The sequence below is a fragment of the Lineus longissimus genome, chromosome 9, assembly GCF_910592395.1.
Source record: "Lineus longissimus chromosome 9, tnLinLong1.2, whole genome shotgun sequence".
In the NCBI taxonomy this organism is placed as follows: Eukaryota; Metazoa; Nemertea; class Pilidiophora; order Heteronemertea; family Lineidae; genus Lineus; species Lineus longissimus.
Genome location: NC_088316.1, coordinates 17,873,962 through 17,895,440, shown reverse-complemented (window position 1 = coordinate 17,895,440; position 21,479 = coordinate 17,873,962). Strand labels below are relative to the sequence as shown.

General features: G+C 40.5%; 4 protein-coding genes and 1 non-coding gene across 8 annotated transcripts; 2 read left to right on the top strand and 3 right to left on the bottom strand.

Annotated features, from left to right (window-relative positions):
- Positions 1 to 124: 124 nt before the first annotated feature.
- LOC135493264 (uncharacterized) lies at positions 125 to 3,420 on the bottom strand. The gene is made up of 4 exons (XM_064780405.1): positions 3,210 to 3,420; positions 2,627 to 2,728; positions 2,395 to 2,507; positions 125 to 999 (listed from the first exon to the last, which is right to left on the bottom strand). The coding sequence occupies exons 1-4, from the start codon at positions 3,396 to 3,398 to the stop codon at positions 873 to 875; spliced, it is 531 nt and encodes a 176-aa protein (XP_064636475.1). The 5' UTR covers positions 3,399 to 3,420; the 3' UTR covers positions 125 to 872.
- Positions 3,421 to 3,530: 110 nt separating this feature from the next.
- Positions 3,531 to 3,602, top strand: Trnah-gug (transfer RNA histidin (anticodon GUG)). Its single transcript has one exon. It is a non-coding gene; the product is annotated as a tRNA-His (tRNA).
- Positions 3,603 to 4,085: 483 nt separating this feature from the next.
- Positions 4,086 to 11,097, bottom strand: LOC135493878 (phosphatidylinositol 3,4,5-trisphosphate 3-phosphatase TPTE2-like). 3 transcript variants are annotated; one of them, XM_064781518.1, is made up of 13 exons: positions 11,056 to 11,097; positions 10,481 to 10,661; positions 9,463 to 9,677; positions 8,943 to 9,152; positions 8,609 to 8,722; positions 8,149 to 8,377; positions 7,812 to 7,872; positions 7,532 to 7,613; positions 7,168 to 7,318; positions 6,819 to 7,005; positions 6,387 to 6,580; positions 6,119 to 6,192; positions 4,086 to 5,712 (listed from the first exon to the last, which is right to left on the bottom strand). In XM_064781518.1, exons 2-13 carry the CDS (start codon positions 10,619 to 10,621, stop codon positions 5,589 to 5,591), a joined length of 1,782 nt encoding a protein of 593 aa, XP_064637588.1. In that variant the 5' UTR covers positions 10,622 to 10,661; positions 11,056 to 11,097; the 3' UTR covers positions 4,086 to 5,588. The 3 variants fall into 3 exon arrangements, with proteins under 3 accessions (XP_064637588.1, XP_064637587.1, XP_064637589.1); XM_064781517.1 differs by having other exon boundaries at positions 10,939 to 11,092; XM_064781519.1 differs by lacking the exons at positions 10,481 to 10,661; positions 11,056 to 11,097 and adding an exon at positions 9,828 to 9,925.
- Positions 11,098 to 11,246: 149 nt separating this feature from the next.
- Positions 11,247 to 17,548, top strand: LOC135493882 (ankyrin repeat and LEM domain-containing protein 2-like). 2 transcript variants are annotated; one of them, XM_064781525.1, is made up of 9 exons: positions 11,247 to 11,757; positions 12,119 to 12,294; positions 12,554 to 12,733; positions 12,855 to 13,043; positions 14,416 to 14,850; positions 15,076 to 15,194; positions 15,417 to 16,550; positions 16,740 to 16,871; positions 17,088 to 17,548. In XM_064781525.1, the coding sequence occupies exons 1-9, from the start codon at positions 11,358 to 11,360 to the stop codon at positions 17,218 to 17,220; spliced, it is 2,898 nt and encodes a 965-aa protein (XP_064637595.1). In that variant the 5' UTR covers positions 11,247 to 11,357; the 3' UTR covers positions 17,221 to 17,548. The 2 variants fall into 2 exon arrangements, with proteins under 2 accessions (XP_064637595.1, XP_064637594.1); XM_064781524.1 differs by having other exon boundaries at positions 12,548 to 12,733.
- An 836-nt stretch (positions 17,549 to 18,384) lies between these two features.
- On the bottom strand, positions 18,385 to 21,154 carry LOC135493609 (replication factor C subunit 3-like). The gene is made up of 6 exons (XM_064781080.1): positions 20,990 to 21,154; positions 20,324 to 20,627; positions 20,048 to 20,229; positions 19,451 to 19,587; positions 18,945 to 19,113; positions 18,385 to 18,771 (listed from the first exon to the last, which is right to left on the bottom strand). The coding sequence occupies exons 1-6, from the start codon at positions 21,074 to 21,076 to the stop codon at positions 18,583 to 18,585; spliced, it is 1,068 nt and encodes a 355-aa protein (XP_064637150.1). The 5' UTR covers positions 21,077 to 21,154; the 3' UTR covers positions 18,385 to 18,582.
- Positions 21,155 to 21,479: the final 325 nt, after the last annotated feature.

Here is a 21,479-nt window from a genome sequence, read left to right as displayed (position 1 = left end):
GACATTTCATACCAATACCTGTTGAATGGGTACTCCATTAAGAGATCCTGTCCCTTGAAGACTTCATACTTTCAAGTCTCCAAAAGACAATAGACGTAACAACACTGAAAAATAACAAGACCCATGTTTTTGACAGCTATTTATTGGATTAGCACACCTTACACCAACATTATTGTAATCAGGGTTTTTACAGAGGAGTATTGAAAGACTTGGTGTTGAGAGTCTAGCTAGCCAGCTACAAAGGGAAACCTCCAGTTTATGACAATGGACATCAATTCCAAAAACCTGCAAATTACCTAGCTATTCATGCTCATTACTGGCGCAGAAATTACACATTTTTATTCAGCACATCCAATGTAAGTTTGAACGTAGTGTCCTTGAGCATACACTTACTAGATACAGTATAACTGCACAGCAAATGTGTACAAGCCAATCAAAGTCTGATTAAGATTCAAGTGTGAACAATCGTAAACCAAGTACTCTTGATTTTTTACAGCATGGTGGATTTGAAGCACATGATATGACTTTTATATTTTTCATAAATAGCACATTTAATATTTACAAATGAAAATTAATCAGATTGTTACAATTACTATGGCAACCAGTGCCTTAAACACGGGTTATGTTACAATTGTGTACCAGTAGCAACATTTTTTAATGAGAGTACACCCATCGAAATGTGCTCCGTAATTTTCACCAGGATATTTATTTCAATTGCTATTTCAAGGAAAAGGAAGACTGGTTATTATACAATTCCAGCCAAGTTCAAGAAGGTTACCTGAATGAAATGGCTGACACACAAAGATACAGTCCAATTTCATGCAGAGGTGTCCCATGTACACAACTGACCAAAAAGTACTACAAAAAGATATCTAATCGGACACTTCATAGACCCAGCTATTCTGACTTGGCTCCCAGCTGGAGAGTTCTTCTGGCTTGAACCAAAGTGAAATCTCTTTTTTTGCAGACTCAATCGCATCGGAACCGTGGCATACGTTCCTGAAAGAAATAGAAAGTAAAATTTAAGACTGCTGGGCCCGGTTGTTCAAAAGCACAAAAGTCACGTCATCCTTAACGGTTGCGTTAAATATCCTTATGGACGTTATCTCTTTCAGTTAATCCCATTAGCATTTTCACGTTAAGACTTAACGGCGCCGTTAAAGCTAACGTGATTTCGAACAACCCAGCCCTGGACTTAGCCCAAGTTGCAAATGGCTCATTATGGACTAAATTGTACAAGTTGCAACTGTTACAGTTGCTGGCTGGTCTGATTATGAACTAAGCACTCTAACCACTATGCCACCAACTTTCTTACTCTTAGGTTCTCCAGTTTACATTTTTGCATTTCTTTCAAAGGTCTCAGAGAAACGAATTGGCCATTGTACACCTATCCCGACTTTGGAAGGGTTAAATATTGAATTGATTCTTTCGAAAACAAACAAAATATCCTAGATTGATGTTTTATTTTGAATAGTTAATTACAGCATATCATATGAAGGTCATATTGAACAGCAGAAGGTGATAGACCCATCAGTTGGAAATAGTTCTAACTCTTTCATTAAGGAGTAAATATGGAATATTGATTTTATTCACAGGAGGCGGCAGCTTTGTAATTTACACGAAGGATGGTCCAGAAAAGTGCAAAATGCCAATTCTGTTCACCTGGGTTCACCAGGATACAGTTACTGCTCCCGTGGCTTTTGGCATACTGGCAAAATGATAAGACCAGGTACAAATTTTTAATATTCTTGTCCCAAGATTTTCTCAAAATGGGAGATTGAGGAATTTCAAAAAAATTTATTATCGGTAATTATCAGAGCAGGGCATGAAACATTCCTTCAAGGAAACATTCCTCTCCCAAAATACAATGTACTCTTTAAGGGAAATAAAATTACTAAATTTTTGTTTACTGAATATATCACCATGGATCCCACACAGATAACAGGACTCGAGTGCTATCAGAGTGGACTGCGGACATTCAGCCTGATCTACAACATAGTGAATTGGTGACAGGATTTGATATGATATTGATAACTATTTTTATGCTCACTCAGGGCAAGCAGGGATGAGAAACATTTCTTTTTTTTAATAAGACCGCAGTGATGCAGATCAATAAAAGGTATTTTCGAAGCCAAAGAAATAGGAAAAAGGTATTGAACAAAACTAATTAATCCGGACATAATGAGACTCGATTCTGGAGATCAATAATTGTACCAGCAGTGTATACTGTACTTAAGATTTAGGGATGAGTTGAATAGCCAGCCACTGCCACTGAATACTCATAATGATATGACGAACTCCAATTTTGTTGACGTGACCTTAAGCCCCTACTACATTCTATGTACCATCCATTTTTCGTCAGATACTGATAGTACTAAGAATGGAGTTACTTACCTTCCAATATCGATGCAGTAATCACCACGTATCGTTCCTGGCAAAGATTTTGCGGGATCAGTTTCACCGAGGATCACTCGCCCTGTTCTCACGACACCTTTACCTTCCCAAACCTAAAACAGAAAAAATTATTCTCATTTGTTCTTTTAAAATTCAGGCATATTCCTATCCATAAAAAGCATCTCTGGCACAATGTTTTCCTTATGTGTTGAAGACATATACACAGACTCACCATTGGTACCACTGGTCCAGATGCCATGTAAGAAACCAACCCTTTGAAGAATGGTTTTTTGGAAAGGTCAGCATAGTGGTTTTCCAATAGTGCCCGGTCAGCCTGAAAAAGAAAGCAAAATATCACAAAATGACTTGCATTGTACATAAAGGTTTTGTTAGCATTAAATCAAGCTTGATGGTATATCAAGCTAGAATCAACAATATAATTGCAACCATGCAGCGCTCACACGTTGAGCAACTTAGGAGAAAGGTCCTCGCTTCCTAACAAAGGAAGACTCCACTTCAGGGAGAAGTGTACTGTAAGGGCCATACCTTTATCATGCATAGAGTATCATAGATGCCCATAGGCAATATTATCTGTATCACTCTGCTCTATAGGCCTAGGCCTATTTCATTGCAGATCTATCGCGCATGCATGTAGTATTGTATACATTCTACACTACAGATAGTCTTAAAACTTAAGACGATAAAAGAAAAAAATACTTCAAAGAAGCTGGCGTAAATCAGATTGTCTCGGCCAATATACGTCTATCTATGGTTCATTCGACTACACTACAGAGCATACACACAAAAATACACACCTTCATCATTTTCATTCCGACGAGCTTGAAACCTTTTTGTTCAAACCGTCCTATAATCTTATTGACCAAGCCGCGTTGTACAGCATCTGGCTTGATCATAATGAAGGTTTGTTCCTTAATGTCACTGGATGGTACGGACGACATACTGCTGGTAAAACTTGCAAAAATTGAGAGAAGTGTAGCAACCATGTGGCACTATCCGAAGCCGGTCTGTAAAGGAAGTCACGTGGACAAAAATGTGGATTGTCCCTCCGCGACCAATCAATGCAGCGCATTATTTAATAAACTTAAGAACGACCGAGCAACCCATCTGCCGCAATAGCCGTGATCGTATAGTGGTTAGTACATTGCGTTGTGGCCGCAATAACCCAGGTTCGAATCCTGGTCACGGCAACTGCAGAAATTTTTTGTTATTCCAATTCTTTTCTAAGTTCTTTTATTTTTTTCTCCTGACCTATTTTTCCACCACTCCCCTTTAAAAAAGTATTTCATAGTCTAACTAGGAGGCTGGGCTTGGCGCACCTTATGTTTACTTTCTCCAACGTCATCAAATAAAAGTGATGTGCCCACAAGGTCATTATCAAGGAAGAAGTGACCAACAGGCCTAAGGATCCGAGTGACGTTTACCGACTCAGCCCTTTTGTACCCCACGTAAAATCTATTTTCACCTCCAATGGAAATTATTCGCACCCGAGTGACCTTCCCTCATAATGTTTATCAGAAAGGGAGGGTCCTCTTTTGGCCTTCATTACTTATGCTGTGGTCCCTCATACTACTGGGTGAATACCTTTCATTTGTTTACTGTCAGAATGTCCATGTATATGTATATAGACCTGTTTGTTATTAACTCAGGCACAAGCAAAACTTCCACAACAGTTTATCAAAAGTATTTTTTTATTGCTGATAGAAAATATATACCATACAAGGACATGTATTTCAAGTCTTCGTACATTCATTTCATTAAAAAAGAATGGTTTAGGATACGTCATATTATCAAAAACATACAGGAGAGCCTTATACAGTATATTTATGCCTTACTGTATATACTTTTCATAGTAAAAGGCAAATATAAATCACTAAATATATGTGCCTGAAGTGATTGAAATTATGCAACAATATGATCTAAGTATGCTATAAATTGCTTTCAATATCTGTATAGATCACCAAGGAATGCATGCACCAAATTTACAAATGACTAAATAGTACAAAAAACTTTATGGTAAAAAAAGAATCTTGTCCAAAATAGATGTCCGAATGACGTCACCGCATGGCCTCTATCCTTTACCAATAAGAAACCAGTCTATCCCGTGAAATCTCATCACATGCTACGCAACTGTGCCTCAACAAAAATACAGTTTACATGTAGTCAAAATGCACCAAGGATTTTTGATATGCATAGAAATTTATGTTGAAGTATGATATCTCACTATTAATTGTAGGCTACTCAACTTAATCGAATAAAAACAACATTACCTTGCAGAATGATTTGCAAAACCTTGAATAATTGGTAAACACAAAGTTTAAATTGGTCTTCAAATATTCATTGGACGGAAAATGTTTTACTCTCACTTGTGGAAGGTGTGAAATAAGAATCTCATAAACTTTCTTCAAGAGCTCGTCTTCACCAGTCACATGTGAACTGCTGACATATCCAACACATATAGAACATTTCAATGATGTTAAAAATAGTTTTGATCCACATATTGTGTTGGAATCATTCTGAAACAACGGCGTTATTGTGAAAATGTAAATTTTTAGTAAATGACAGAGAAACACTTAACACGCCAAGTGCAGCGACACCTAGTTCCATGAAGAGCACCTGGTTAAATAATGTAGACCTTTAACATCTGAAGCTGGCCAACACAACTAAAGCAGTAAACACAGTAAATCGGTTTTGATTGTCTGAACCTAAACATTAAAATATTCAAAATTGATAAGCACCAAATATGATGGGTTTGTCTGTTAAGAGAAGCACTATTTGATAGAGGAGCCATAAACGTTCCTCCTCCAATAAAAGGTGGACTATTGGCTGAAGCCAGGTGGTCAAACTGGAAGTTTAATGTGGCTCTATGCAGAGTTAGGGGCCTGACTGTGTTTGATTAAGCCCTTCCTACTAAATCTTGCAAAATAGAGTGACCTAACACAATATCAGCAATCAAAATGCCTAGCCCACACCAGCCCACCTAATATCATCAGGTTAAGTGACGATAAACTACATTGTAGTAATATTGAATGGCCTGAAAGACCAGCGGCAATTGTCTTTACAAACTGCACAAAATGTCTATTCAACTTCTTAGACTATTGGCACCCTCTACAATTGAAGAAAAACTTGTCAGTTATATTGTTCCTTGAGGCTTGATTCCACCTCAGAAATATCATTCATATTTCAGCATTGTTTTCGTCAACTTCTGCGAATTCCAACTCCACAACAAAATTGTCTTTGAATACATTCCACATTTTCTTCTTGTGTGGGTTGTCCAGTTCATCTCTTCCGAGGCGCAACCTGAAACAAGATGATAGCGATCAGTTTTGGTTTTTTTGAGGGCACATTACAGCATTGTACCAGGGTGGGATCGATGTCCAAACTTTAGCCCCAATACAGCAGGGTTGCCCGACTTCTCAGCCAAACTGTCTACAGAATGGTGAGGTTCATTCCGGTTCAAGATCACCTCCTTGTGGAGTATACAGTCTAGCTGCCTCTCCGGGCTATCACTCAACATTCATGGCCATCTCTGCCAGCTAGGTACCCATGAACTCCAGAGAGAAGCAAGTAGGGTTGAATGCCTTGCTAAAGGACACAAACACCAAACAGCTGAACCCATGACCTCCTGATTATGAGCCTGGCACTCTAACCACTATGCCACTCATCAACATGTATGACACTGAAAGAGCAGGTACAAATAGCTTACTTGTTATTTTCAATGAAAGAGGTGTAGAACCAAAAAAAGAATGGAGATTTTTCATACGCTGTGGGCACTTTTTTCTGAAATGAAAGAAAAAATATTGGTCATGTGGTGAATATTATTGCTTCCAATGACCAGAAATATTACATTTGAATGATAAGGTAATATTTTAAAAACTGCAAACAAGGAATCTCACTGAAAGAAAAACTTTAACAGGGTACATAAGACAAAGTTGTTTGATTATCGCCAGACCCAATTATAGCATTTCACTCACCGATTTACTCATGAATTTAAATTTGACATCTCTGTACAGAACAGGAGAGTTCAAGATGTGTGCCACGACAGTATCAGCCTCCGGGTCATGTCTCACTTGGCAGTTCATGTTGTGCTGGAAGTCGCATTCAAATACGTTGGTACTGTCCATGTAGATGGTAAAGGTCAGGTCACTGCCATCACCATTCCCCACAGCTGAAATCAAAACATTTTTCATTGCTTAGGGTCATCGACAGCAGCCATGTTTTTGTGCAAATTTTGCTGAGTCATGAGGAATATGATTTCTTTCTCTTGCGTTGTTATTGCGTCTCTATTCTTTGTCTCAAGTAATGAGCATAGAATGTACAGGTACATGTACACATGTGGGGGCTAAATGTTGCTTTGGAGCATAAAACCTCCAAACCTACAATGCTGACACAGAAAATCCACTTACGGCTGATTCCTTCAATGCGGACCATCTTCAACTTGAGCTTCTTGTCAGGTGGAAGTTGATAGCCTAATTCCTTCTTGACTCGTTCAAAGTAACCAACATATCGACTCTGGCTAGGCGTCTCAACACCTTGGAACTTCTTGCCGACAGTCAGGTCTGTTCGTCTGTCACCGAAGTAACTCAGGCTGTCCTTTAAAAATGCAAAAACACGTTACAGGCTCAAATAAAATGCTTTCCAGTCAAAGAGTGACCGGGGTGAGAGTTACCAAATGACATGTAGTTCAAGGGTATCTAGCTTTGGCTCACTGTCTCGACACCTTGGAATCTTTAGATTCTTTGGTACGGTACTTACTTCTGCCTGTTCAAAAAGCCCTGAATCGACCAACCACGTACAGATCATGGTTCCAGTCCTGCCCTTTCCTCCTTTACAATGGACGGCTATAACGTTGCTATCATTGGCCCTCATCCACTCTCGCACACAATCTGCATACCGGATCATCTCACTTAAAAAGAAGGGCACATAAAATGGTAAGATATTGGTCTGAAATCACATCAAAGAGCACAAAGATTAAAAGATTGTCTTAGGAAAGATCCCAAACATGTACTCCCCCACCTCGATATAGTTTAGTCCAATTTATAGTTGGAACATAAATGAGTCCACTACAGGAAAATGAATGAGAGTTTAACTGATGAAAATGGACATCTCCTAGACCTACCTTAATTTCGGCACATTGTGGTCATCAATCAAGATTCTCTCAACTCGATAATGAAACAGAGATTCATCATAAGTTCGCTCACCTATAATAATAATCATCGGTTTACAACAGAACATGTACATGTAGCATCGCAACTGGTCTATTGTATACCAGAGATCCCCCATATATGTATTGGGCACTGTGATTACCATGTATAATGTAAGTGACGCTGCAGCAATAGAGACCAATAATGACAGGGAGAATATGTGAAGAGAATGGAAGAGTGATACCAAGTACTTACTGCAAAGGTTGAAGACCTTGTACTGATCCTTGTGTTTGAAATCTAAAAACTTGGCAACTTCCTGCAAAGTTCAAATGGTGCAATATTACAATCTGTGGAATATGCTGGACCTTTAATCATCATCATTTCAGAATCGTGTTCCTTTTGGAAGTTTGAGAGAGAAAAAGCCAAAGCTGTATATCTATCAATTCATACTGTCATCCTCCTTCGGCCCAATTTCTTTCATTGTCAATACGACAATATGCTTTGAATACAACACTGAGAACCTTGATTTGGAGAATGAGGTAAACATGACACTTGGATCTACCTCAGAATTAGTGTCATCTAATGAACTCACCCTGATAGGATTCCGATACATAGCCATCAGACCTCGCGATGGGAACGACATTGCAATGACCCTTTCTGTGATGTAGCACAGGTCAAGGTCAAATCCATCTTTCTGGTAGCGACGTTTGTTCTGTGACACCGCCTGCCTCGTAGCTTTCGCTAACTGTTTCTTCTCTGTGAAGATTTTCACGATTCTGATGATTCGTATGAGACGACCGGCTACTAAAAGTTTACTTGCACTGTTTGGAAAGAGAAAGGTTATGTCATAACAACTCTAATGTCGAGCGGATAAATCAGTGGCGCTGGGCATCTGAAGTCTCCTCCTTCACTTCTGACATACACGTTTTTTAATGAGCAAGGGCATATACCTAAACATTGCAATGTCTATATTCATGCAGTTCAAAATTAACATTGAGAAAATTTGCCTGAGCATGTCACTGAGAGAGAAGGACGCTAAAAAAGGTACTTACTAGGCATACTGAGATGACAACTCGATGCTGGCAAATATAACTGCCAGAAAAAAACTGATCAACACGATAGAGAAGTCAACGACCTCAATCCATTGATGGAAGAATAATTTAGGACTGAAAAATCAATGTTAACATGAATGACTAAATGCAACTCAGGCTAATGCATGCTGTCGACTTAAGATGTTCTTTAAAATTTATGAAGAGAACATTACATCTACTTAAGTTTTATACACCTGTTTGACTCAGACATGGAAATTGGAGTGACACCATCTGTCGTGAAAGAGTTAATCACACTTGATTGTAGCAATGATTTATTATTATTATTTTCACTTACCCCACAGCGAATATCCTCAGGCCCACCTCCAACACGAAGTATGACACAATAGCCAGTGATAACGACTGGAAGACAGCCTCCTTCTCAGGTGCCTTATCAACGTATGCTACATCCACGATGACTATGATGACGTCGGTAAGGATGAGGAGGATGGTGAAGATACGAAATGATAAATGGTGCACAAGGCGGCGCATCCAGAACTGATATGCTCTGAAATATACATGTAGAAACTGTTTAATGCCTTAAGCCTGTTAAAGGGAGACTGAAGGCAGAAACGAGAGGGTCCAATTTATCATCTTTGGGTCACTATAATGCACAGTTATGGACCTGGTTTGCACTCAATTCAGCATAACTTCCTAGCTTTGATGTCCTGTCAGATGGGAAAGACCATCTAAAACAGCCCCCTTAACCTGGTGTGCCTTGCTGTCCATAAACTGTTAACACTGAAGAAACCTCAGCTCAAATTTGTTGTGAGGCCAGGCCTGGGGTCTGTCACTCACACCACAAGACCTCAACTTACTCCAAAGTTGTTGTTGGTTCAGGGAACCTATCACCCCCAGGATCTTCAATATCAACATCTTTGTACAAGACAAAGTTACTCCCAGTCACTGACTCTGGTATCTCTAACAAGTCGGCTGGAGCATTGTTCTTCCCATTGATTCCTTGTTGTGGTTTGTCATCGTCTGCACAGATCGAGTCATTGAATATCAGCTGACCATCATCGGTTTTGTATTCCTAGAAATTAGAAGATAAACAACATTGTAGAATCAGACAAATTAAAGGAAATCATAAGCAAGTGAAGCAAAAGCTTCCATACCACACACATACCCAGTCTTGAAACCATCACAATCGCAAATGCAAGGTTCTTGACTTTGAAATGCCTACCATGTTGACATCCATTAGTCCCTCTGCAAGAATTATACTAGGTTAAATGGCTTTGAGTTTTATGCTTGTTGTATGTAGGAGGACCACATAACACATTGATTCCATTCGATAATGATTGAATGCCCCCAAAATGATAAGGATAAGATAATTGATATGGTACAGTTAAGTACAAACAGGGTTTCCACTTGGCTTTATAAGCTTCGGACAGGCGTCTCCGACAACTGAAGGGCTACGAAACACAGTGATCTCATCCACCTCACTGCCAAGTTGGGCAGGACTGATATCTGACAAGATTTCCCAAGATTGTGTTACAAAAAAGTAACTTTTTATATTAACTCGTGTGACAAAATTTGGTCACGGTGAAAAAGACAAATCCACTTGAACTTGACCTGATATACGCGTGTGTTTTAAACAAGAGGCCCATAAGCCTTAGTGCTCAGCTGAATAATCATTAAGAAAGTACATATTAACACAAAAACCAAAGATGATGACTAAAAATGAGAAGGATAGCTTCAAATGATCAAATGTCATTCTTTACAATACATACACCTGATAAATTTCAAACACAGTGGGCTTGTCCACTTGGAGTTGGAATACAAGATTTCTTTTTTAATCGATTGAGAAAGATTTTGTCTACCACTCAGTTTCTTCACCTGCTGGTCATCCGTATCAACATGGAGATTCAATTCTTGGAATGAGTGATCACGGATACGACTCCCACCATTCAAGTCTTCTTCCTCTACTTCATCCTCATCGTCGTTCTCAAACTGCTGATAACGCCCCACTTTACTCATGATACCATAAAAAGATCAAAATTTCGGTCTTGTTTCAGAACTGAAAAGAAATTCAAGATTGAACTTGAAGTGTTCAACCCATCATCATCGTCTTCATTGGTAAACGAAATCATGACAAATGCACGACATGGCAATATTATATCTTCTGACGTCCGGCCATGGACAGTGAACTAGGGTCCATGGTAAAAGGGAGGCACAGATGGACTGAATTTAAAGGGCAGGGACTGGCCAAGGGGAAGACTTTTTGGGGACATACTGTAGACAGTAGAAACTAGAAACGGCAAACGCAGTGAACTCTCTTCACAACCACGTTTTACCTTAAATATATCCTTTTATTTCCGTGTTTTTGGCATTATATGGATTCTGTATTTGTTGCTTTCGTACTTAAGTCACCTGAGAAAAAAATTGTCAGCAGAAGAATATCAAAAAGTTACTTTTTTCGCGCAAAAATACCAGAACCGCCCCCAATAACTTTACGATGTTCATTTGTTGAAAAGAATTAGTGAGAATGGCATTGTGGGAATGGGGATTCCCTGCTTTCAAATTTGCATATTGGGAGCAATCCCTACTATCCAATCACAGTCGATCTTCTAGAAATCCTGGGCGATGTTTCAAAATGGGGAAATACATCATGCACATGAAATGTTGGAGTGGCGCTGATTTTTGATTTTGCTTCCTCAAAACCTTCAAAATACCTGATTTTTCTACAGCTTTTCTCAATAAGCACAAATATTAGATGAAAAACTCAATGGAGGATGTTATGAATGAAATATCAAGACTGTCAGACAGTGAATTGCGACAGCATTTGATTGAACGTGGCGAATCTGTTGGCCCAATTTTGCACTCGCTCAGAAAATTATTTCTGAGGAAGCTTGCAAAACATATTTTGCGAGAACGAGGGATCAACCCTGATGATGATGACGATCCCAGTAACAAAGAATCTTCCTGTGATGGTGGCAACTGGGTTGGGTCGGTGGCAGTTCCCGGTGCCAGTCGGCCCAGTGGCATCAGTCATGTCGTTGATGATGACTGCTCAAAACCACGCAATAATAATGCCGCAGATGGACAAGACCCAGGGTCAGACACAGTCTATTTTAGTATCAGCTTACCTGCTGTTATGAGTGGAAATCTGTCGGGTAAATGAAATAAGAGTTGCTGACTGTCTGACAAGTTGTCAATAAAATTGGAAGGAAGATGTTTTAACTCGTCTAGTTTTTCAAGCTATACCAGTGCCGTGACGAATGTAGTAACTCGCATTTTGATTTTAAACACACCATCAGATTCAAGGACAAATAAATATTGTTAAACGTTTTGTGGTATTGTGCCAACATCATTAGGCAGGAAGTGTTGATATCTCGACCACCCAAGATCAGAATTAGGGTTCTGACTACATTGTAATTTCTTGGAGCAGAAATCTGATCAATGATGAAGTCAAAAACCATCCTGAGAAACCTTGTGTTATGAATTAGCCATTTATTTATTTAGTCATCATTATAGTTCCTTCAGGAGACGATCTGGTATTTAGAGACAAAGCCAATGCGCTGAAGTTGATGAAAGAATTCAAGGGGTCAAGATTCAAAGTCTTCAAAGACAAAGAAGATGCCTTAAGATTCTGTCATGTCCCAGCTGAGGAGATTTGCCCATCACCAAGGAGACCACTGCCTCAGGACCATGTAAGGAAAGTTGTGAACTGGGATTGGGGAATACTACTGAAGCCTGTTCACATATTTTGATTATTTTGCTTGGCTGCTGTTAGGTCGTGTAGCTGAATGGCTGAGCAAGTGAGGTTGCCTGGTCTCCAAATCAACCTCTGAGCTTCATGTGTTTGTGCTATCTAGTGGTCATGAAGTTATCCAAAACCCAAACTGAGGCGATTACAACTGAATGTACATTGTAAATTGAGTCATTTATTGTGTTTTGTTTCAGGAGCAGATTCCGCCTGCAAAGTCAGGGCTGACTGAGGAGAAATGCTCGTTCAAAGAACCATCAAGAGCAGAACGAATCAATCTGATGAAGTTGATAGAGGTGGGAGAAGCTGAGGAGGTCAAAAGAATACTATGGAACAACCCTCGCATTGTGATTAGCAATGGGGACACACCTGTTATTCTTCATGTAGGTATTGAATACAGAGCGTTTCACTTTCTTACCTTAGCTAGTATTTGCCTGTTACATATGTTCATGCTCCAGTATCTTGGAGTATAACACAGGTTTAACCTCATCTATTATCTTTCAGGAAGCATTCCGATACAATGCGCTGCACATTGCTGCAAAGTTCAACCAAGCTGCGATTTGTCAAATCTATATTGACACCATAGAGGATGAGGCATTCCTCAAATTGATGTTTCCAACTGATACTCATGAGACAACAACTAGCCGCATCAACTTTCTGCTGGATCTCTACCTTAACATGCCAGAGAAAGGGGTAGGTTTTTAGCTCACCTCTTAGCAGAGGTGAGCTTATCCCATACCGTGGCGTCCGTCGTCCGTCGTCGTCGTCGTCGTCGTCGTCGTCGTCGTCGTCGTCGTCCGTCGTCGTCCGTCGTCCGTTAGCAGGGCACGTTTCGTAACTGTTAGAGCTATTGAGTTGAAACTTGGTACACATGTACCCTTATGTAATGACACCTTGGAGACCAAGTTTCGGTCCGATTCGTTTCATGGTTTGGCCACCAGGGGGCCAAACGTTAAAAGTGAAAATATGCAATATCTCCCTTAATAGTAGTCGGGAAATTTTGAAAAAAATATGGTAGGTACTTCTAGCAAAGGTGCATCATATATCCTCCGGGTTTTTGATTTGACCTCCTTTTCAAGGTCACAGAGGTCAAATGGTGTAAATTGGCCGTTAGGATGTAACGATGGCACGTTTCTAAACTGCAATGACTATTCATACCAAATTTGGTACACATTTACCTCTTAGTCAGGTGATCTCAGGGACTGAAGTTTGGTCCAATATGATTCACCACTTGACCACCAGGGGGCAAAATCCAAAAACCTTAAAAATGTGATTATTCCTTAACTTCTTGCCCGATTGCCACCAATTTGATATCATGGGTACATCTAACCACCATACAGTATATGTCACACAGGTTTTTAATTTGACCTTCTTGTCAAGGTCACAGAGGTCAAATGGCGTAAATTCGCCGTCAGGCCGTAACTATGGCACGTTTCTTAACTGCAATGACTATTGATCACAAATTAAGTACACATGTACCCCTTGGTCAGGTGATCTCAGGTATCGAAGTTTGGTGCAATCTGATTTGCCGTTTGGCCTCCAGGGAGGGGGCCAAATCCTAAATTCTTCAAAATGCCATTATTCCTAGTAATGACTTGCCCGATTGGCACCAATTTTATATCATAGGTACATCTAATTCTAACAACCATTCGATGTGTCACCCGGGTCTTCTTTGATTTGACCTACTTTGCAAGGTCACAGAGGTCGAATGTACTGTAAATTGGCCATTTTGGGGAAATTGTAATTGCTTGGACCTACATCAAACCTAACACTACATGACACAATACAATGCTCTTTATCCATCTTTCCTCCACATGAGGTGAGCACAATGGCCCTGGCCATTTCATTATGGTTAGTTTAGATCTGGAATGATAAGGTCAATGATGACTTACCATTATAACAATGATCACAGTTGGCCCATCTCAGCCTAGCATAACTGAAAGAACAGGAAGAAGAAGGCATTTTACTTTGACAAATATTTGTATGGTGGATATTGCATTGTTATTTGATATTGTCCTTCATGTATATCTAATCTATTCCATCTTGTCTAATTTTCTATCTGCAGGTTTTTGACGGTGTCCTACACACTGCGAGCAAGTATGGCTCCTTGGCAACAATAAAGATCCTTGCTGCCCATCCCCAAACTGATCTCAACCTACGGAACAGGTATAACGAAACGGCCGCTGATGTGATCTGTCGACGAGCAAGGGTCACTTCTGCTCATCTCAAAGATGAAATCTTAGCGATATTGACAAGTAATGTGTATGTGCCACTACTGAGGACAGAAGACAACACAGAGGCACCGTACGTTGGGAAACCGTGGTCACCAGATGCGAGAGTGAAAGGAAACCAAGAGTTGTCTGTTGGTGATGTTTGGGATTCTGACACAGTCCCTCTGGGAGATTTCTCTCCTGCTGCTGGTCATTCCCCTCTGAGTCGGACACCCAAAGACGCTAAGCTGAAGGTTAAGGCCTATGCTGGTCCAATGTCTCCTACTCAGGTAATATAATCAAAAATCCGATTGAAACATGCCATCTGTGACAATTACTCTGATTACTATTGTAAAATTCCAGCTGATGTGAATGAAAAAGCAGTGCAAGTGAAACTGAGGTGTGTGAATCTCCTTTGAACCAAATCCTCATGCATGTATTTTGGTAGTCTTATTTGCCATTTGTGATGTGTTGTCGTTCGTTTTATCACTTTTTGCTTTTCTATCTCATTTCAGGCAGACAAGTTCTATAAGAAGTGGCAAAGTTGTCCTGTGCGGAGTCCACATCACGTGAAGCTGAAATACCATGAGCTGAAGAGGGGAGATATGGAAAAGGGCCTTGAGCGGCTTGGAAGGTAACACTGTGTTGCTTGTTTTGGTTGATGTAGACGAATTGATCTTTTCATTTACTGAAAACTTAACAGACTGTTCAGTGCAAAACTAAAAGTAAAAGCATTTATAATGAAATTTGTTTACTCATAATTTTACTTGTCGTCATTCATATCCTTCTGAAGCTCCTTGAAAAGTAACCGGAAGTGAAGTATCAAAGTGTACATGCAACGTTTATTCACTTTCAGGGACCTGGCACGAGATCTCCACGTTCCTTGGACAGAGCATTGGGACTTCCTAAACAGCTTCATTGACCTAGCATCCCCTGCTGGTCTGAAACATCTTGAAGACTTTCTCCGTGGGAGAGCACAAAAACAATGCCAACATTTGAATTTCGGTGGTGAAAACAATAACGTTGAAAAGATAACTGATGGGTCATTTTGTGTTACAACAGCTTCAGACTCTTGTGATAAGTGCTTGTGTTCAACCTTGGATTCATTTGATGAAAGCCTGGAGGAGAGGTTGAGCGGTGGACATTCACTGTGCATGAAATGCGGTGGGAGAATAGAATTTAAGAATGGTGCTGAAAATATAAGTAGTGATTTGTCACAAATTTCAGACAGTGCTCAGGACAGTTCTCTTGGAAGTCTCGTGGAACAGATGGGGAATTTAAAAATGAACTGTAGTTCTGAGGAAACTGGAGAGTCACATTCTAAGATGCCGATTTTTGGGTATCTTTCTAGGACAGTTGATGGTAATGGTGCCAATTCAGATGATCTGGACTCAGATGATGAGGAATTCTTCGAGTCTTCAGGTATTTTGGAAAACGAGGTTGACAAAATTTCAGAAAATGTGGCATCTATGTCTCAGATTTCAAAAGAATCAGACACATTGAAAAGTGATAGAGTGTGTGTGATTCCAATTTTGCAAGATACTGACAAATCTAGCCGCTGGTCTGTGATGGGGGTTCTAAGGAATGCATTTGCAGGACTTAAAATATTCTCGCCAAAGCAGAAAGGAATTAAGGCGGCAGAACAAAATTTAGAAACGAGTCCAGGGCTGGAAATTGAGGAGAATCCGAAAATTACGAGCCCAGATGATGATATTTTTGTTGATGCTGAGGATTCCATTGTTGCTGAGGATGAAATTTGTTCTGCAGCCAGGGTCCAGGTTGACTCGAGAGTTTCAGAGGATGAAATCTGTGCAGATTCTAGGGTCCATGTAGACTCCATGGCTGCTGAGGAAGAAATCTGTGCTGCTTCGAGTGACAAGGAATTGTGTAGTACCCCTAAGTGTGGCTACTCTGACTCGCCCCGATTTCATGAACAACAAATTGGTAGTATGCTATTCCCTGGGAGGTTACAAAGGATCTTCATTGACGGGTAAATATCATGACCTCCGTGAATTTCTTCTCAGGTTATTACTGTGCATTAGAAAGTCATGCATTGCCATTGGTTTGTGACAAGTTGGGTAGAGATTTGAGGGGTTTCCTTCAATACCATACCAGCAGTGGCAATAGGTAGTCACTGTTCTCTGCATTTCAAAATGATAATTAAGTATCCTTATTGCAGGAATCAACCTACTAAGCTTGACTTGGATGTGCTGAGGGCCGTGGAAGTAGTTGGCCTTGACCCTGACCTGTATCCTTTTACAGCCAAGTGGAAAGAGACGGTGACTCAGTTCTCAATGAATGAACAATCAAGGTGAGTCATCACTATGGTGTGACCAGACTTGGGGAGGGGAGGGTCTTAAACCAATAATTGTCAACTCCTTTACTCAGTGTTCCATTCTGGAGTTAGGAGTGGAACAAGAATTACATGTCACAGTGAATCTCAATTGATCTGTCTGTTCAAGCTACCTTACAAAACCTCACAGCATTGATCACTTCTTTATGCCCGTGCTGGTTTTCTTGTTTTCAGGTGGCCAAGTCCTGCTTCTGTGCGGAGGAAATCCCGTCTTCTAACACCTCTGGGTCAACCGAGAACAGTCTTCCAAACTACCCCTAAAACTGGCCACTCGGAAGATGAAGTCGTCTCGAGATTACAATTCTAGCTGTGCATTGTTTACAGACACTAGTATCCACTGATGATCTTTTTGCAGACGTACTATAGAATTGTGACAATTGTCCCTACTATTCATATCGATGCACAGAAGGTTATGAATACGTAAGTTACTACATATACCCTGTGAATGGCTATGAAATGATCTTTTGCATATTATTTTAGTCCCCACACTACTAAATCATGGGACATTTTGCCACTCCTTGTAAATTATGTCAGTACATGTTTATTTTATGGACACTTCATGTTAAATTATGTCGGCTAATTCGCCTTTTATATAGTTCATATGCAATCATGTACAAAATAAAATTGTTTCAGGACATATTTTTTCTGTCATTCCTTATTGATATCAACCTATCCTTGATTTAATTGGCTCAAGAAAGGGCCACTCTTGCTGACCAACTTATCCAAGGAGTATTCCTCTTCAAAAGAAGGATGAGCAGTTTTTGTGTGCTACTTCAGTTTCGGCTTCAATAGACCTCCCTCTCAGACTTCATGGAAATAGACCCCTCCCCACCTTGGACTCACTTTGGTGTTTGACGCTTTGTTATTCCCCATTACTTGACTTTGAGAGGGTCTTCTGCTTATTCTGGCACAAGGAACCTGATTTGGGTCCCATTCGAAACAATTATTGGTCAATTGTCTTGAGACAAAACAGCAGTGATCCTTCTCCAGAGACAAATACACCAGGTTATATCTGCTTGAACCACTTGACCATTGACCTGTCTTACAGAAAACTCATCCTACAGGTAAATCAATATGACAAGTCCATTTGCGAGGGTGGGGAGATGTGATATGGACTGCCAGGACCTGGCAGAGGAATAGAGCTCAGGTTTTGATCAAAACAGCAGGAATAGATCTTGTGCGAGGACAGCTCTCTTCTGCTAGGAGTGGCGATTGGTCCAGCACACTTTCAGATGTAGCCCAAACCCTTTTTTTTGGGGGGGGGGGGGGGGGGGTTCTGCGTCTTTGTTTATAACCTCATATACCTATACAAAAGGTCTAGATAAAGACCTTGGTTACAACTCCATTTCAATATTTGGTTTGCTGCAGTGTGAACGTAGGATCAATGTGTGTGCGCTGGTGGGTTCTTGGTGCCACATTGTCAAATTCTACAAAAATTATGAACAAGCAAATTCTTTTTTTCCATCACTTATACAGTTTATTTACAAAACAAGTTTTCATAGAGTTATATACACATGTGTGCAGGAGATCCACAAACATGGAATAACTGCAAAATTCAGAGGCTGACATTTTTTCTATTTGTATGCAGCACACAATACATAAAAACTTAGAAAGACCTCAAAATCCGTAACTGGTCACCAGGTTTCCATCTGAACACTCAAGTATCACATCAGAAAAAGTCGGCCAATTCCTCCTCTAAGAATCGTTTGTAGATGGACATGAATTTGGCCACGAATGCCTCCAAATGAAAGATCGCTTTCTGTCCCAGCTGAAGTCTGTGTTCATAAAATGCAGCTATCCGGGTCACATCTGCTTTTAGCTGGCCATCACAGTTTATTATCAATTCATTCAGGAGACCCTGCAAGAAAGAAATCGACAAATGCTAGTCACATGGCGGGAACAAGAATCATGTACAACAGCGGATCTCAAAATGCTCAAATAAGTGACCACCCCAGTTTGTCACCACCTGGTGAAGAGGTCCAGCTTTCCCCATTTCTCATAACAAATTTATTCCTAAAACAAAGGCCTCACCTTCATTATAACATCTGGAGGTATACAATGAGTTAGTAACTCGTACAGTCTCCCGCGAACCTCAAACAGGCGTTTTGGACTCTGTTCTTGAACAATCTGGATGGCAGTCTCGCGGAGGAAGACCTCCCAATCTGGCTCCGTCACCTCTTGGTCAGGACTGAATGGATATCTGCAATACAAGTCACAAGACAATTATACAGAATGGGTTGCGGACAGGACTGACAGGATTAGTATAACGCAACACCTGCAACTACTGCAGAGCAGCACAGATAAGATGGCTGTTGGAAACTACCATAAATAAGGTCTAAGGTTGACCTTATCAAGCACTCAGTTTCAGATTAGTTTCTGTTTCATTCATTTACAATCACAAGATGATACCATTGCCAAGTGACTATTTGATTATTGCCAGATTAATATATTGGTCAGAGAGCTCAGGCCTTGCCTTCACTTGTCAACATCACAACTTGGGTTTAATACCTCTGGGTTAGTGGGACTCAGTGACTTACTGCTGGACTTTACAGGCTTCGCACGTCAGAATAGCTCGACGGATGTTTCGATTGCTCTTGGTGGCAATCTTCTTTGCCAAATCCATAGGTAGGTTGAGACTTTCCTTCTTACAGATATTCTGAAGAATTTGGCAAATCTGAAACAGAACATTATTGAAAAGAGTTGCTGTTTTCATCGGTATTCACCTTGACAAAAGACTAGGCATTTCAAATCCATAGGAACAACACAAAATAACACTCCTTGCCCAGTATCCCCAAAAAGCTAGATGGCAAAGAGGAGTGAGCTCCCTACACATTAATCACAAATTATATATGCTTGTCTCTTTATATCCATTCAAAGAAAATTTCCACTAGTCAACTGATTGTAATATGACAAGGACTCCATACAACTCTTACCTCTTCTATTTTGGGAGCAGGGACACGAATGCCTAAGCAGCGACTACGGATAGCAGGAATAACTTTACTGGTTGAGTTACAGCAGTGAGCTCCCTACACATTAATCACAAATTATATATGCTTGTCTCTTTATATCCATTCAAAGAAAATTTCCACTAGTCAACTGATTGTAATATGACAAGGACTCCATACAACTCTTACCTCTTCTATTTTGGGAGCAGGGACACGAATGCCTAAGCAGCGACTACGGATAGCAGGAATAACTTTACTGGTTGAGTTACAGCATAAGATCAAGCGACAAGTAGCCATGTATTTTTCCATAGTTCGACGCAATGCGTGCTGCGCATCCTTGGTCAGGTGATCAACTTCTGTTAGTACCACAACTGAAAAGGATTAAAGATCAATGGTCAAGACAAACTAATCTAGCTGTCTTCATGATTCAGATTGTGACAATCTCTTCCTCACATCCATCCTTACCTTTGAACTCCCTCTGTGAAGATGAATCGAGTTGATTAGTCTGAGCCACCTGTTTGATGATTTCTTGGATAACCACTCGATCATTGTGACCAACATCACTCGGATTAACCTCAATGTGATAATTACTGGCGATGGTTGATATCTCTAACTTCTTTTTAGACGGATTGACAAAGCTTGCATGTTCGATACGCAATTTTTCAACGCCAGCACCATAGAGCTCTCGTAGGATGCACATGATTCTCGTTTTCTTGCCAGTGCCCGACGGACCATACACCAAAAGATGAGGAAAATCACCTCCATGGACCTGCAAGTGCAAATAAACAAAAAAGAAGAAATAGATATCTCTTCAATTTCACTTGTTTTAGTCGTTCCTCCATTTCAAGGGGGTCAGGGACTGCGGTAACCACTTAGGCCCCAAGTTATTTTGGTTTTTGAGGAGGACCTCCCCCACCAGACTAGACCAGCACGAGAGTAGATGCTGAAGCCTGCATGCTGTACTGCTCATTTGCATGCTACGCTCATGCATCGTACTCAAACTCTCAGAATCGTTTTTTCCTCTCACCGTGGGGCGGCTACAAATTGTGCACCCTTTGAGGTTAGGGTAGTGGCGAATTTAGGGGATCACAGGCTGGAATGAATAGATATTTGGCAAGGATAATTATTTACCAATTTCTTTAGTAGGGCAGCTTGATCTTTGTGATAATCTAGTTTTGCCAGATTATTAGGGCGATATTTGTCAACCCATAAACTCATTTTAGTGATGGTTGATAGATTTTGGGGCGAAATTGTCAAAAATTCGGCAACAAAAATTTATGTTTTCGCGGGAGCCGCTTGTTGGCTGATCATACTATTTGTTCCCCACTTCTGTGGCGAGGCCTCGTTTTGGGATTTGTCGTAAATACGTCACCGGGGCTGAAGTCTATTAATAGATGGGGATGACCACGGCATTGATTCGGCCTGGCTGTGACTTCCTCACCTCTCTCATCATGTTGTCAGCACGGTGGAGCAGCCAGGATTGATTCGGCCTGGCAGTGACTTCCTCATCTCTCTGATCATGTTGTCAACAAGGTGGAGCAGCCAGGACTGATTTGGCCTGGCTGTGACTGTCTCATCTCTCTCACCATATTAACATCTAGGCAGTGCAGCGAAGACTGAT

Excerpts from the sequence above, each read along its gene's own strand:
- LOC135493264 (XM_064780405.1), bottom strand. The coding sequence starts at position 3,398 with ATGGTTGCTACACTTCTCTCAATTTTTGCAAGTTTTACCAGCAGTATG. Across the intron at positions 2,729-3,209 it reads TCGGAATGAAAATGATGAAG|GCTGACCGGGCACTATTGGA; the intron begins GTGTGTATTTTT and ends TTTCTTTTTCAG. Across the intron at positions 1,000-2,394 it reads TACTGCATCGATATTGGAAG|GAACGTATGCCACGGTTCCG; the intron begins GTAAGTAACTCC and ends TATTTCTTTCAG.
- LOC135493878 (XM_064781518.1), bottom strand. The coding sequence starts at position 10,621 with ATGAGTAAAGTGGGGCGTTATCAGCAGTTTGAGAACGACGATGAGGAT. Across the intron at positions 8,378-8,608 it reads TTGTCATCTCAGTATGCCTA|TGCAAGTAAACTTTTAGTAG; the intron begins GTAAGTACCTTT and ends CTTTCCAAACAG. Across the intron at positions 7,319-7,531 it reads CACAATGTGCCGAAATTAAG|TGAGATGATCCGGTATGCAG; the intron begins GTAGGTCTAGGA and ends CTTCTTTTTAAG.
- LOC135493882 (XM_064781524.1), top strand. The coding sequence starts at position 11,358 with ATGAAAAACTCAATGGAGGATGTTATGAATGAAATATCAAGACTGTCA. Across the intron at positions 11,758-12,118 it reads TATGAGTGGAAATCTGTCGG|TTCCTTCAGGAGACGATCTG; the intron begins GTAAATGAAATA and ends TCATCATTATAG. Across the intron at positions 14,851-15,075 it reads GTCCAATGTCTCCTACTCAG|GCAGACAAGTTCTATAAGAA; the intron begins GTAATATAATCA and ends ATCTCATTTCAG.
- LOC135493609 (XM_064781080.1), bottom strand. The coding sequence starts at position 21,076 with ATGAGTTTATGGGTTGACAAATATCGCCCTAATAATCTGGCAAAACTA. Across the intron at positions 19,588-20,047 it reads CTGCTCCCAAAATAGAAGAG|ATTTGCCAAATTCTTCAGAA; the intron begins GTAAGAGTTGTA and ends GTTCTGTTTCAG. Across the intron at positions 19,114-19,450 it reads GAAGCCTGTAAAGTCCAGCA|ATATCCATTCAGTCCTGACC; the intron begins GTAAGTCACTGA and ends CTTGTATTGCAG.